The sequence below is a fragment of the Salvelinus sp. IW2-2015 genome, linkage group LG16 (genome assembly GCF_002910315.2).
Source record: "Salvelinus sp. IW2-2015 linkage group LG16, ASM291031v2, whole genome shotgun sequence".
In the NCBI taxonomy this organism is placed as follows: Eukaryota; Metazoa; Chordata; class Actinopteri; order Salmoniformes; family Salmonidae; genus Salvelinus; species Salvelinus sp. IW2-2015.
In genome coordinates this window covers 19,178,134-19,192,804 of record NC_036856.1, presented here as the reverse complement: position 1 = coordinate 19,192,804, position 14,671 = coordinate 19,178,134, and the positions used below count along the sequence as shown (strand labels likewise).

Here is a 14,671-nt window from a genome sequence, read left to right as displayed (position 1 = left end):
CACAAAATAACTTGCAGTGACAGTGACAGTACTCAGTCTCCATTCAATGTTTCAGATGCATGGCCATGACTTATTTATTACAACATGTTATCAAATGTATTTATATAGCCCTTCTTACATCAGCTGATATCTCAAAGTGCTGTACAGAAACCCAGACTAAAACCCCAAACAGCAAGCAATGCAGGTGTAGAAGCACGGTGGCTAGGAAAAACTCCCTAGAAAGGCCAAAACCTAGGAAGAAACCTAGAGAGGAACCAGGCTATGAGGGGTGGCCAGTCCTCTTCTGGCTGTGCCGGGTGGAGATAATAACAGAACATAGCCAAGATGTTCAAATGTTCATAAATGACCAGCATGGTCAAATAATAATAATCACAGTAGTTGTCGAGGGTGCAGCAAGTCAGCACCTCAGGAGTAAATGTCAGTTGGCTTTTCATAGCCGATGTTATGCCCCGTTTATTACCGTCAATGAGGAAAGAGGATTATTGAAAATGGTGCAACACTACAGTTCAGGTGATATGCATGTTTGTAGTGTGGATGTCCAGAGCACAGATTTGAATCACAACAATATCACCTCACCTGGCTGAGGTTGCTGGTGGGCTGTTTTGTACACATTGGGCAAAGGCATCAGACGGACATCAATCCCAGCAGTGTCAAAGCCTTTAGTGCTCCAGAGCAATAAGATAACCCAGTATGAGGACCCTGTGGGTGTAAAGTTGTGGGAGCGTCAGCTGACCTTCTACCTGTATGAACCCAGGACACAACACCACAGTTTCTGTTCATGACATTCAAAAAGTCTACCAAGTCATGAGTTTATAGCCTAAATTAGAAGGTCAAAAGGGTATTCATTCACCTTGTGAGGCATTAGCTGTGTTCCCAAGGATTCTTTTGTCACAGAGGGTGGAAAATGACTGTTGTAGCCAATGTTCCAAATGTACATTTGGCATTCAAACCAGACATTGTGTGAGAGAAATGATAATGACTGTATTGAGCGTAATTTTTGCTAAAATTCCCACACATTCCATGTAAAATTCCTAATGCTTTGACTGTCTTGTCAAACTGTCTGCGACAGAATGCAGAACCTGAAGCATCATCACCGAACTGGCATCCATTCAAGAGGATTTAAAAAGTCCTGAAATGTAGTGGTGTATTCATGCACTGCATTTGGGGATTTGGGGGCCTGACGTAATGACTTTAGGCTACAACACACAGCACTATAGCTAGGGACCATGGCAGTTAACCAGGAAAGACAATTCAGTTCTGCAATATGCTTAGTTACAACCTACGGCTAGGTTATATCTTCCGGATTAGCTAAAACTAAATTGGATTCTAAGAAAGAGCACAGAAATTGAGGTTACATGGTCCATTAAATCCAGTCAGGGATGGGAACAGTTGCAGAGATCAGTGGGGACACATTTTCAGAGAGCACCAGCCTAACATGAAGATTCCAGCAGCTGTGTTTTCAATGTGACTTGTCAGAGGATAGAGACAGTGCCAGCAGAGAACATTAATTGTGTGTAAATCTCAACTAGATTGCTCTCATTACCCTGGGGTTGTACTGTAGAGGGAAGGTGTTACAGTGTCATGAAACAAAGCTTGGCTGAGAACAAAACATGTTATCATTTTAAAATGTGTTAATTTTTTTTTTTAAATATCAGAATTGAGCCAGGCTTTCTTGAGAGTAATGAGCAATCAACCTCTCCTCCCTCGATGTATGATCCCAAAAAGCAAAACAGGAGATTGTAATGCCTTGTAGACCCACACGATTTTCACACAGCAAAAGAAAAGGAGAACTCTTCATTTCAGCTGAGATTTACAGTTTGGTCAATGTCCTACTGCTTTAAATCAGTGGTGGATTTGAAATGTCCTCATTTGAAACCTTTCTCTTTGCACCTGACTGGAAATAGGTCAGAGACAAAAGAAATATGCTGGGTCATGGTGAACCATTGTCTCAGTGAGCCCTCAATTGATGTGACCAGATCTCTACAACTTGATAGAATAGAATCCCAAATACAGACCAATTATAGCCTACTCATTAGTCATCATTACCCAGTCTTCTTTCACCATGGATGTCAGTGGAAGGAAGCAAGGGCCCCTCTGTGAACCAGACAAGCAGGCAGTTTAGCAGCTCTCATCTTGGCCTGGTGGCCTCACCTGACTTAACCCCATGTTGTCCAGATTAACACTAAGAAAAAAGCCTGGACAAAGGAGGTCCACCAGCCAACCCACAAATCATAGGAGGAACTAGGAGCAACACAGAATGTGAATCACCTTCCTCAAACATATATTATAGATGGGCTACATTATTCACAGGACATGGAATTAACCTATCACAGATAATATAGTAATATCTGATGTACCGCTCTATACAGGGGGAATGGCTTGAATTGATGCTCCAAAAATCTGCATTAGGCCTTCTGCAATAATGGAGAAGGAGGGGATCAGGTTGTCAAAAACATGACAGAATCCCAGGGCCAGGATGATGATCCAGTCAGTAGGATTAGCATTAATTGAACAGTCTTAAACCGAGCTCTGCTGCGGCTCCCTTCTAAAGCTCTGACAGTCAGTGAGGCGTTACAATGCACCGTCCGCATAGAAGACACACACTGTGTCTAGAGAGCATGAGCAACCCCCCCCCCCCCCCCCKATAGTAAAAACCCATTTTAGAACRCCCTAATAATCAGATAAGAGGCACGGGCATTCAAATCATTCTGACAGATCATGGGTCATTTACCTTGTAAAAAGAAAAGACTCCAAAGACAGCCAAGTGTGTCCAGGGCAGGCTTTGTCAAGCGGAAAATTAGAGAGGCATGAAATAGCAGAAAGCAAAATTAGGGGAATGAGGACAACTCACTAGGCTAAATAGCTGAGCACTGTCTGAAAATTAATGTATGTGGACCCCACTTCTTTAAGTGTGTGATATATCAACCTCATGTTGCACTGTTTGATAGAGAAATCCCTGACTGCATCTTTAAAAAAGTACAGTATGTCAGCTTGCCAACTCGCAACACAAGTCTCGATAAAATAGATGACGCCACACTGTAAACCACAACCAACTCTTTCCTCCAATATTAGGTCTAATGGCCTGACATGTCTCAGCTAATAATGAGCTATACTTTTTTCCATAAAACTGCACAACAAACGTGACTAACGGACTAAAATCTGTGCAGATAAAGCAAAGAAAAATGTACTAATGCATGCAACCCAAAGCCGCAGGCACCCTGGCTATGCAGTAGGGCCTCCACCTATCAAATCCCTGTTGATCTGTGATGCCTCCTGATCCACCTCTCTCTCTCGTTGATTATTTTACTGCCTCTTCTGTTTTGTCCTGTGTAATTTACCTCAATTTCCCCTCAATGTTCCCAGTCTGCCTCTCGGAATGCATGGGAACACACGTTATGCACTATTCCCCATCTGTCTCCAAGACCCCGTCTACCTCCTCCTCCATTCACACTTTCCCTGTTTAACACCTCCCTAAGCCATGCCTGTAGCCAAACTTCTCTTTATTAAAAGACAACATCCACACACTCCTCTACACAATCTTGTGATTCCACTCTCAGCAACCTCGCTGAGGGGAAACGACTTAAAGATGTGTGCCGGGGACTGACTGCAATAGCAGGTCTAAGCTGTGATTTAACGTCTGTGACCTTAATTGATCTCTCTCCCTCTCGATCACACTTCTCACACAAATGACCAACCTCACATTAACCATGATCATCATCATATCCCTCCCTGTTCAAAGCAGTTGCAATCAACAAAACATAAACTAGCCTAGAAGAAATCTGTTATGAAAAAGAATGCTAGAATAACTGTTGATAGCCTGTGTGCTCAGCTTGGTAACACTTAACCTCACACTGATCTCCAGTCAGTCAGTTAGACATGTCAACCCCATGTAAAATGATGTGTTAGTCTCAGGCATTAGGTCTCAAAGCCATGGATGACTGCCAGGTAGACAGAGCAATGAGAAATGTGGAAGGGCCTACAGTAATGGACCCTCAGCTCAAAATCATACTGTCAAAATGATGAAATTACTAACAAACACCTGTCATACCGTGACTACAAATAGTGATAGGCATTAGTTGTGTTTTGATTGCATTGTAGTTCGTTTACATTTCTGAATATTCTATTGTGAAACCAGACAGCTATTAGCATGTGTTGGGCAATCTCTGTTGTTCTAAAGTAGAAATACAGAATTACAAAACCTCAATGTGACGTTAGGTAGAAGGAATCAGGCCTAAATTAATTTCATTCATAAAAAGAGACAAGGCAGATAACATCGGTGTTACTGTGCTAACGATGCAAATTCAATCTGCAAATTTTGATTTATTTTAGCGAAGCAAACACTCTGGGGAAATAACCCAATTTTGTTTTGAGGGAGATTCCTGATTGAGATTTAGGAGTAAAACAATATGGAATGGGCATTTTGAATCAAGTTGGTTTCTGCATGGCACACAGTTCAAATATAAGGGATAAGGGCCTAACACATGCACCCAGACAATTAGCCACATAATCCAGCAAATCTGGGGTAAATAGTCAATAGCAGTAATCCGCTGTGCAACATGAGTCCTAGAAAGCAAGGATGGTTATTGTGTCTACACAGCAAGGATGGTTATTGTGTCTACACAGCAAGGAGAATGTGTTTGGCATGCAAATCAATACAATTGAATTGCACAATGTTGGAAAAATTAGGCATTTTACATCATGGTGCAGTAGGTTAGGAGTATAGCCTACTTGCTGAAACCTTTATCATACAGACAGCTCTTGCAAGCAAACAGTATGAGCCTCACATACTGCTATTCCCTGAATAGAAGTCTTTTCAGGGCACAGACATGCTATACAGAATGTTAATTCAGCAGTAACTGAGATTCGTTCATGAAGAAACGTAGCAAATGTAGACATTTTCTCAGCAATACAGGTTCTAAGTTCATCATACTGAAGTGAACTCATATGTGCCACATTATCACATGTTGACTAAAGCTTCAACATATTGTTCTGTTCCCTCAAACTGCATGACAGTGCAGTTCTCTCTATCAATGTTAGCTAGCTATCAATGTAATTGGTATGAAACAGGCCAATTACTTGCTTGACTATCATGTTGGCAGCAACACTGCAGGTTTTGCAACTATACATTTTAGAATTATAAGGGGGAGAAGCTGGACTGGTAAGCTACCGGTGATGACCAAAAGGATTTATGGGCAACACCCTTGTCACTGGAATAGCTACATTTCACATGAGTTCAATGTCCCTTATAAGTGAAGATTATGTTCTCAATAACAACAACATGTGGAACGGAATTTCGTTGCAAGTAACATGGTAGATGGCTACATGCACAAAGTCATTAAGACAATAAACCCCTTGGACAAGCCGGATGATGTAGCCAGGGCAATGGGCTGGCAGTCATAGACAAGCCAGACCAGACAGAATATGACAAAGACGGTACCTTGAATTAGCTCCCCAAAACGCCTGTTCAATAGGCAGTTCATTGTTATATTGGTAAAATAATAGTCTACTATTGTTTAGCTAATTATATGAATTGCGCAATCTCCTAGAAAATTGGGAGCAATGGTTTAGCTTGACGAGTCACTCACAAAGACCCAGCGAGGAAGCAGAGCAATAAATAAATAAATAACCTCGAGATTTTAGAACCAAGTTATTCTAAATGTGCACTTGCATTGTTTCATGCTGGGGTAGTAGATCCATACGAGCATCGAGAGAACAATACAGGAGTTTGCTTACTAGCCACCGGTGTCTCCACCTTTTTTAGGGATAGTCTGTCTTTGAACTAAGAAACAGGGTGTGATAGGCGCCCTATTCATCTGCTGAAAATAAGAAATTACGGATCCGAAATCAAGCCACAGTCAGAGACATGTTATGATAACAAGTGAGCAAATGATCTGCCTTGCTTGGCTGATATTTTTACACGTATTGCCTATTGTTTACCGTCTCTATGGTAAAGGTGCATGTCAGGATTAGCCTGCTTAGCTGGCTAGCTTTACACAATGCTAGTAAGGTACCTGAGCACCTTCATTGAATTCGTGCCAAATTGTGTGGCAGCTAGGTGTGTAGTCCACACAAGAACAAAGAAAGCGAAGTAGTTTATACCAATAGCTAGCAAACTTACCCAAAGCTCCGTTCCCCAAGTCATTGCGGACTCCCCTTGTTACTAAACCCCCAGATTGTCAGCGTATTCCCCGCTCAAAACTCGCCAAGGTTGCGTTTCCAATCGTTTGTCGTCGTCTATGGTGTAGCTACTCCTTGCTCACTCTGGAGGAGCTGTCTGATTTAGCTTTGCCGGAGGAAGTTGGGATCTAGCAGAGGATACAGATAAACGGGAGGTTCAGGTTCTCCAATAAGATTTTCATGTCATGCATATTATTTAGTTTTATTTAGAAATCAAGCAAATAATTATATAACTTAAGTAAACACATACAATAATTGAGTTAAATCAAATGAGTTATTCTAGAACTATGGTGATGAGATAATCCTCTTCACACTATTTCTTTTATTTCCCAAATTTGATGGGGAGGGAAGACTTTATGAAGAAAATGTGTCAATCGATTAATTTTGTATTAGCTCTTATGTATTATCTCCTATGTATCAACTGTTCTGCCTGACCTGTTCACCGGACGTGCTACCTGTCCCAGACCTGCTGTTTTCAACTCTCTAGACTCTAGAGACAGCAGGAGCGGTAGAGATACTCTTAATGATCGGCTATGAAAAGCCAACTGACATTTACTCCTGAGGTGCTGACTTGCTGCACCCTCGACAACTACTGTGATTATTATTATTTGACCATGCTGGTCATTTATGAACATTTGAACATCTTGGCCATGTTCTGTTATAATCTCCACCCGGCACAGCCAGAAGTAGACTGGCCACCCCTCATAGCCTGGTTCCTCTCTAGGTTTCGGCCTTTCTAGGGAGTTTTTCCTAGCCACCGTGCTTCTACACCTACATTCCTTGCTGTTTGGGGTTTTAGGCTGGGTTTCTGTACAGCACTTTGAGATATCAGCTGATGTAAGAAGGGCTATATAAATTGATTTGATTTATTAGCTCCTATCATATTAGCTCCTATCGACCATTTGATCAGTTGTCACAACAATCACTTATGGATGATTTGGTTGGAATCATTTGCTTCAAAAGTTAGCCACATTAAGTAATTAATCGTTTATTTAACTCTTACTGTTGAATGAAAAATGATGTAGGAAACAAACATTAGTGGGGAATGTCAGGGGGCTGTAATGTCACATTTTTAATGAATGCCGCCGTAACCTGAGTTCTGTGATTGACTAACATGCTTGATATTTTGTATTGATTCGTAAATACCGCCATCTAGTGGTATGTATAGGGTATGGTCTAGCAAGATAGGCGCGTTGAAGGATCACTTTTGTTTCCGCCCAGACGTTAATTCGTGTAACACCTAGAAGCAAACTCCATTTGTTATGGAAATAAACTTGAGATACGTCTAATATTTTACGCAGCTAAACAGTCATGTACAGTTGCCTTTCAAGGTAAGTACTATGGTGCATGTAGTCCAAAGTAGTTAGCTATGTCATATTGCTGAGATTGTTACAAAGCTAGGTAACGACTGCTGCAAGCTAGTTCACAACAGCCAAAATACTGTGATGACCTTTGGCATACTTAGCTAGCTGACGTACATATTGTAGCTGTGTGTTACTTTGTAACACTGAATGGTGCAAAATAGTTTGCTACACAGGGCGTTGGTGGCACCTTAATTGGGGAGGAATGGCTGGAGAAGAATAGGTGGCATTCCATTTGCCCCGCTCCTGCTGTTATGAGCGGTACTCCCCTCAGCAGCCTCCAATTGTCTTCTACGATGTTTAAAAATGAGCTACATTGTCAACAAATTAGAAATAACGGGGCGTGTTGTCAATCAATTAGCGAGATTTCCCATTTAAAACACTCTCTACATTGTCATTCATTCATTGCTTTTCAGGGGTTTGAGGACCAAAGGCAGACTATGTCCTGGTTATGTCTCCTCTCAGTCACCTCTATGGAACGTTGACCCGTGCACACACAGGCGTCCAGAACGCTGTTTACACTCAAGGACATCAGCAGGTAACCTATGGCAACCTTTGGCGCACATTCTCTCAGGCCGAGCTAAGCAGCTGCCAATGGCATCCTACTTGATGAGCACTAGTGTGCACAGAAGACGACGATTGCCAAGTGCCTTTCCAGTTTTAGATGAAGCCCTTCAGCCAATTCACAATGACGTATTTGAGGCTAACCTACGAAACAGCCAGGCATGCCAAGAAAGGTAGGTTGAAACTCCATACACTTCAGCAATCTCAGTGTATCAACTAGTTTTCCATTTCTGCTGTATAGTATTAGCCTTCTGACCATGGTGGCACTTCCAGGTATATTGAATACATGGAGAAGGTGAAGAAGGGGGGTGGGGAGAATGCAGTAAAGAGGCACACCCAGAGAAACAAGAAGATGTTGGCTACGGACCGTCTTCGCATGCTGTTTGATGACGGAGACTACTTTGAGCTGTCTCCCTTCGCTGGAATGGGCCTACCCTATGGAGACATCCCCTCAGCAGGCTGTCTCACTGGTAGAGGGTTCTCTGCTCTGTCAGTGACGGATGCTCTTAATGCATGCTTATCACTCAGAAATGTGAAATATCCAACCTGAAATTTGGCAGCAAGGAAAATGTCTTGTTCCAGTGCATTGTAAAACAATATGCATAAGTAAGAATGAGTTATACTAAGCCTTATTGCTTCATTATGCACTTCTTCACTGTTGCAGGTATAGGTAAAATCAACGGGTTGTGGTGTGTGTTTATTGCCAATGATGCTACTGTGAGTGGTGGTACAGCCTATCCCATAACCGTCAAGAAGCAGCTCAGAGCCCAGGATGTAGCTATCCAGAACCGACTTCCTTGTGTCTACTTGGTGGATAGTGGAGGTGCATTCCTTCCTCTTCAGGTATGAACTCAACTCATTGAGATTAATACAACTGATGAATGACTCAATGCGTAATTGCTTAGTTTACTCCATCCGCAGTCTGAGATTTTCCCTGATAAAAACCAAGGAGGACGTACTTTCTACAATGAAGCCATCATGTCTGCCATGAAGATCCCTCAGGTGAAACAGAAATGCTAAACATCCCATTGAAGACAATCCAAACACAATATATTCTACCCATGAATGTTGTATCTTACTCCCTCTAGGTATCCGTGGTTTGTGGGTCATGTACAGCTGGCGGTGCATACATCCCCACTATGGCAGAAGAGACTGTGATGGTGCACCGGATCGGGACGATTTTCCTGGGCGGACCGCCCTTGGTGAAAGCTGCCACAGGGGAAGAAGTCTCCCCAGAGAATCTGGGTGGGGCCACACTCCATGCAGAGTGAGTGAATGGAAAGCCTACAAACTCTCAAGTTCTCTGTGAGATTCACTATACTACTATATCTGCACTAATAGGCTCAAACTTCACCTCCCCCTCCCCGTGCTGTTTCAGAGTGAGCGGCTGTGTGGACCACTTTGCCTCTGTGGAGAAGGAGGCCTATGAAACCACACGTAACATAATCTCTACCCTCAACTTTGAGCTGCCCGAGGAGGACGAGGCAGGGGTGGAGGAGCCTCTACATAGTGTGGAGGAGTTGATGGGTCTGGCCCCACGGGACTATGACCACAGCCTGGAGGTCAAGCTGGTCAGCTCAACACGCACTTAAATCAACAATCACATCTCATGGGGATGTTTTAGAATTACAATTAATTATTCTGTAACTTTTTTTTCTGTTCTTTTTTCTGTTCAGATCCTGAGTCGGCTGACTGATGGCAGTAAGTTCCAGGAATTCAAGGCTCGATATGGAACAACCCTTGTGACTGGTTTTGCCAGAATTTGCAGGTAAGAGTTGTTGATTGACACACAGTCTTGAAGTATTTACCCGTCCTCCTTCAATGGTTTAGTAGATTGAGATTCCTTCTAGACTTTATCTTAGGGGTCAGACTTTTACATCTCCCTTCATTATGCATACATTTGAATGTATTTTATTGCTTCAGAAAGTAGCTGTATATTGGAACCTCTTAAAACCTCTATCCTCAGACAACATTAATTAACTGACACATTTTTGAAGCAGAATGTTTAACAAAAGAGCGTCAGGAGATTAACGGTTAACCCTGTTAATTTGCAAATTAGATTAGTGTGCTTCTGTGTTCCAACCAGTCAAATCTTTCCCTACCCCAACAAGAGTCAGATTAAGATGGGTAATGTTTTTGAATGAGAATGGAGAACACAAGGGAAGACAAGTCACTTCAGCCAGCTTTCATCTGCTTTTACAAAGAACTTCTCTGAGAGCAACTCGTTGCCATGGCAGCGGAATGTTCTAGATGCAGGTTAGCATTGTTCGTCATTAATCTTGTTCTGGAGGCAGCGCTGCAGAGTGGTCACAAGCTGACACAGTCATAAAATCTGATTTTAAACCTAACCCTAACCAACTGCTAACCCTAATGCCTAACCGAAACATTTACAATATAGCCATGGCAATAAACGTCAACCTGCATTCTAGATCCCAGAGAGTATTGTGATTTTAATCAGGGTATGGTGCTCAAACAAATCATCAAGAAATTACTTGATCAAAACCCATATAAATCTTGATATAAAGTTTATTTCGCTTTGTATTCTTAAACTCCACTAAAAGTACTAAAATACAATTTGCACAATTGCTGTATGAAGGCAATACATTTTATTCAAGTTTAATGCCTAACTTGCAGTGTATATTTTTTCTTCAGGCATCAGGTTGGCATTGTGGCGAGCAATGGGGCGCTGACGCACAACGCATCATTAAAAGGCAGCCACTTCGTCCAGCTGTGTGACCAGCGAGACATCCCCCTGATATTCTTACAGAACACCATCCCAACGCCAGAGCTGACCCTCTCCCAAACCCAGGTATGGCACTGCAGCCAACCCTGAGCACTCACCACAGAATAAAACCACTTTTTTCAAACAACAGGAATACCAACTCTCCAAAGAGAAACTAAGGACTCCATTACTCCGAATGTAAAACAAAGACTGGCGAGGAGGAGCACGGAGAGGCCTCTCAATATTATTTTGTAAACGGACACTCCTGTGGAACTCAGTCAGCCATGTTAAATAGAACTATGATTAAAATCAGGTCTCAAAATCAATACAGCCATGTCATCAGAATGTTATGCTCTGTTGAACATGGTTGTGGAATTTCATGTCAGTGTGTTAACAAGTTTCTGCTGGTGTTACTCATGGACCAATCTGTTAACTATGTGTGTGTATGTATCCTCTCTTTACTCTAGGCAGAGACCAACACCAACAGACTGAAGGCTCAGGGTTCCATGATGTCAGCTGTGGCATGTGCCTCTGTTCCAAAAATCACCATCGTCATTGGGGGATGCCATGGCGCTGAAAGTTATGCTATGGTTTGTGCAATAGTTCCAGCAGTAGTCGCTGTATGAATTTGCCCAGTGCTTACACATCAATTCCCTTATACACTCAGTGGCCAGTTTTGCTGTATGCTGATGCCCGTTCGCAAAAATGTTTTGCTCCTATAGACTGAGTCACGTGGCTTGTTATATAAAGCTGGCAGACGGGCATCAAGTCATTCAGTTACAGTTCGATTGAACATTAGAATGGACAAAACGAGTGACCTAAGCGACTTTGAGTGTGGTATGATCGCTGGTGCCAGGCGTGTCGGATACTGTATCTCAAAAACATCTGGCCTCCTGGGATTTTCACGACGAATCCTGGTTCCTGTTACGTCATACTGATGGCAGAGTCAGGATTTGGCGTGAGTGGCATGAGTCTATGACACCATCCTGCCTGATGTCAACGGCACAGACTGGTGGCGGTGGTGTAATGGTGTGAGGAATGTTTTCCTGACACGTTAGGTCCCTTCATACCACTTGAGCAACGTTTCAATTCCCAAACTATTCAGGCTATTCTGGAGGCAAAGGGGGGTCCGACCCAGTACTAGATATGTGTACCTAATAAACTGGCCACTGAGTGTATTTTGAAAATACTAACTAAACGGGTCTCTCTCTTCTGTGTTTTTCTTTATCTAGTGTGGCAGGTCATTTGACCCAAACTTCCTATTCCTTTGGCCCAATGCCAGAGTGTCCCTGGTGGCCCCTGGTTACTCTGCAGCTCTGGCACAAGAGGAGGATGTTGAGAAGATCAATAAGAGGCATTTCTTTTGAATGAGCAGGGCCTTATATCTATTACAGCATATTGGATTACTGTCATTCATATTCCATTCACCCAGTTCAATGTAACGTCAATAGAATTTTCCCTATACCCATCATGAGGTTGCTACAACCTAGCCTATGAATGAAAGTTTACAATGTAGGTGCACAGGTTGAGAGAAATTTGACAGACATTGACACATTCAGTACCGCCTTGCACACTATTGCTTGCATCTAGCTGATCTAGGGTGTAAGCATTAGTCCAAAAGTTGCAAACAGGAGTTTCTAATAGACAGATTCAGATATGTTTAACCCCGTTTGATTCCGTTTGCTTTCATTTAAGATTATTTTTTTCAACAATCGGCAGAATGAATGCACCCCTGATCGCACGCAAACACAGTTCTATTTCATTGCAGCCACATACATTCAGCATGATCACTTTGATTGTTGTAGTATTCCTTATCGCATCTATGCACTCTCCTCTCACCTTTTCCCTTCGCTTGTGGACTTAAATGCACAACACATCAGCTGTCTGTGACCAGGCTAAAAAACCTTTCCAAGCCAAACCGTCATATCATAACCGCTAACCGCTACACACAGCCTACATCCACCATATTATGTCATATAATGTCATATGCCAATCACGGCCGGATGTGACAGAGGCTACTGCTATTGAGGCTACTGTAGAACTTAATTGCAAAACAGTGTTTCAATTAACTATTGGTGACACGAATTTATTTAGTATAGTTTTATCTAAAAATGATCACTTTAAAAAAATTCTGAAATTCACTGAGGATTGTTCTCCTTTCTCTGAGGAGCCTCCACTGCATAGTACGGTTTTTCATACAGGAATATGATTCATGTTTGGTTGTAAATGTCTCAGTGGATGTTAACAGGAGTGTTTATCCTTCTAGGTTGGAGAAGGAGAGCTCTGCATTCTTCTCGTCGGGCAGACTTTGGGATGATGGAGTGATTCTTCCCCAGGACACGAGGAAGGTAAATAACATATGGCATTTAGCAGAAGCTTTTATACAAAGCAACTAAGGCACACTGGACCAGGATTGATTTTAAATATCTGTAGAATCACAACTGCCACTTAGTAAGGTCGCACAGTCCTGGCTGGTCCTCACTGACTGGAAGCAGATTTTGCGGTTTACCATGGAAATGTGGAAAAAACACTTACGTAATGGCATAGTTTAGTTGGCTGTGGCCATCACAAGTTGTTATTCTTGAGAATCTCTTCGCCTTTTGAAAGAAGTAGGGTTATTGAATGCTACTTGGTAGGTTATTAATTTAAAATTAAGAAAGTGTTGCAAGTCCTTTATCTGTGAATCGTAATCAGTTTACACAGGCCCATTACATTTTTTTCTTTCTCATTAGGTTTTGAGTGATTGTCTGAAAATCATCAAACAACAGGAATACCAACTCTCCAAAGAGAAAATAAGGACTCCATTACTCCGAATGTAAAACTTTTTTTTACAATTGTCTTTCTTAGAAAAAGGTCTGTTAAATCTGACAAAATGCCTTGAGGCCCTAATTACGTTAAATGAAGTGCTGATCACAGAAAAAAACATTGGAGATTTGTAATAACATACAAATAAACGTAGCAGAATGTGTAAATACAACTTGAAACATACCACAGAAGGCAAAAAAAGTGTTGTCTTAATTCTTACATAGTGCCTTCAGAATGTATTCAATACCCAACTACACACAATACTCCATATTGACAAAGGGAAAACATGTGTTTGTAAATGTATTTTAAAATGAAATACAGAAATCTCATTCACACCGGAGTCAATACATGTTAGAATAACAATTACAGCTGAGTCTTTCTGGATACATCAAGAGTTTTGCTCTCCTAGATTGTACAATATTTGCACATTTTAAATGTTAATCATTGCTAGACAGCCATTTTCTAGTCTTGCCAAAGATTTAAGGCGAAACTGTAATTAGGTCACTCAGGAACATTCAATGTCGTCTTGGTAAGCAACTCGTGTTTATTTGGCCTTGCGTTTTAGGTTATTGTCCTGCTGAAAGGTGAATTTGTCTCCATGTCTCTTGGAAAGCAGACAACCAGGTTTCTCAACAAAAAAAACTCCCTAGTCCTTGTCGATAAGCATACCCATAACATGATGCAGCCAGCACCATGCTTGAACATATGGAGTGTTACTGATGTTGGATTTGCCCTAAACACAACTTTGTATTCAGGACAAAGTTAATTTTTTTGCAGTTTTACTTTGTTGCAAACAGGATCCATGTTTTGGATGAATTTTATTCTGCCCAGGCTTCCTTTTCACTCATTTATGTTAGTAGTGTTGATCCATCAGTTCTATCACAGCCTTTAAACTCTGTTTTAAAGTTGCCATTGGCCTCATGGTGAAATCCCCGAGCAGTTTCCTATGGCAACTAAGTTAGGAAGGATGCTTGTACCTTTGTATGACTGGTTGTATTGATACACCATCCAAAGTGTAAATAATAACTTTACCATGCTCAAA

At 41.8% G+C, this 14,671-nt stretch overlaps 2 protein-coding genes across 4 annotated transcripts in view; one reads left to right on the top strand and one right to left on the bottom strand.

The window, feature by feature from the left end:
* Positions 1–6,296, bottom strand: part of fnbp1l (formin binding protein 1-like) — a 49,749-nt gene extending 43,453 nt beyond the window's left edge. For 2 of the 3 annotated variants that reach the window (XM_024004922.2, XM_070447578.1), the window contains exon 1: positions 6,119–6,296. In XM_024004922.2, the coding sequence (XP_023860690.1) occupies positions 6,119–6,142 (24 nt within the window). In that variant the 5' untranslated portion in view covers positions 6,143–6,296. The remainder of the gene's footprint in view (positions 1–6,118) is intronic. The other variant, XM_070447579.1, reaches the window with a different exon arrangement.
* Positions 6,297–7,397: 1,101 nt separating this feature from the next.
* Positions 7,398–13,820, top strand: si:ch211-198n5.11 (methylcrotonoyl-coenzyme A carboxylase 2). Its single transcript, XM_024004375.2, has 13 exons — positions 7,398–7,508; positions 7,955–8,275; positions 8,376–8,572; positions 8,767–8,945; positions 9,024–9,104; positions 9,191–9,369; positions 9,481–9,673; positions 9,779–9,870; positions 10,755–10,911; positions 11,292–11,414; positions 12,057–12,178; positions 13,091–13,172; positions 13,557–13,820. The coding sequence occupies exons 1-13, from the start codon at positions 7,489–7,491 to the stop codon at positions 13,641–13,643; spliced, it is 1,833 nt and encodes a 610-aa protein (XP_023860143.1). The 5' UTR covers positions 7,398–7,488; the 3' UTR covers positions 13,644–13,820.
* The last annotated feature ends 851 nt before the right edge of the window (positions 13,821–14,671 follow it).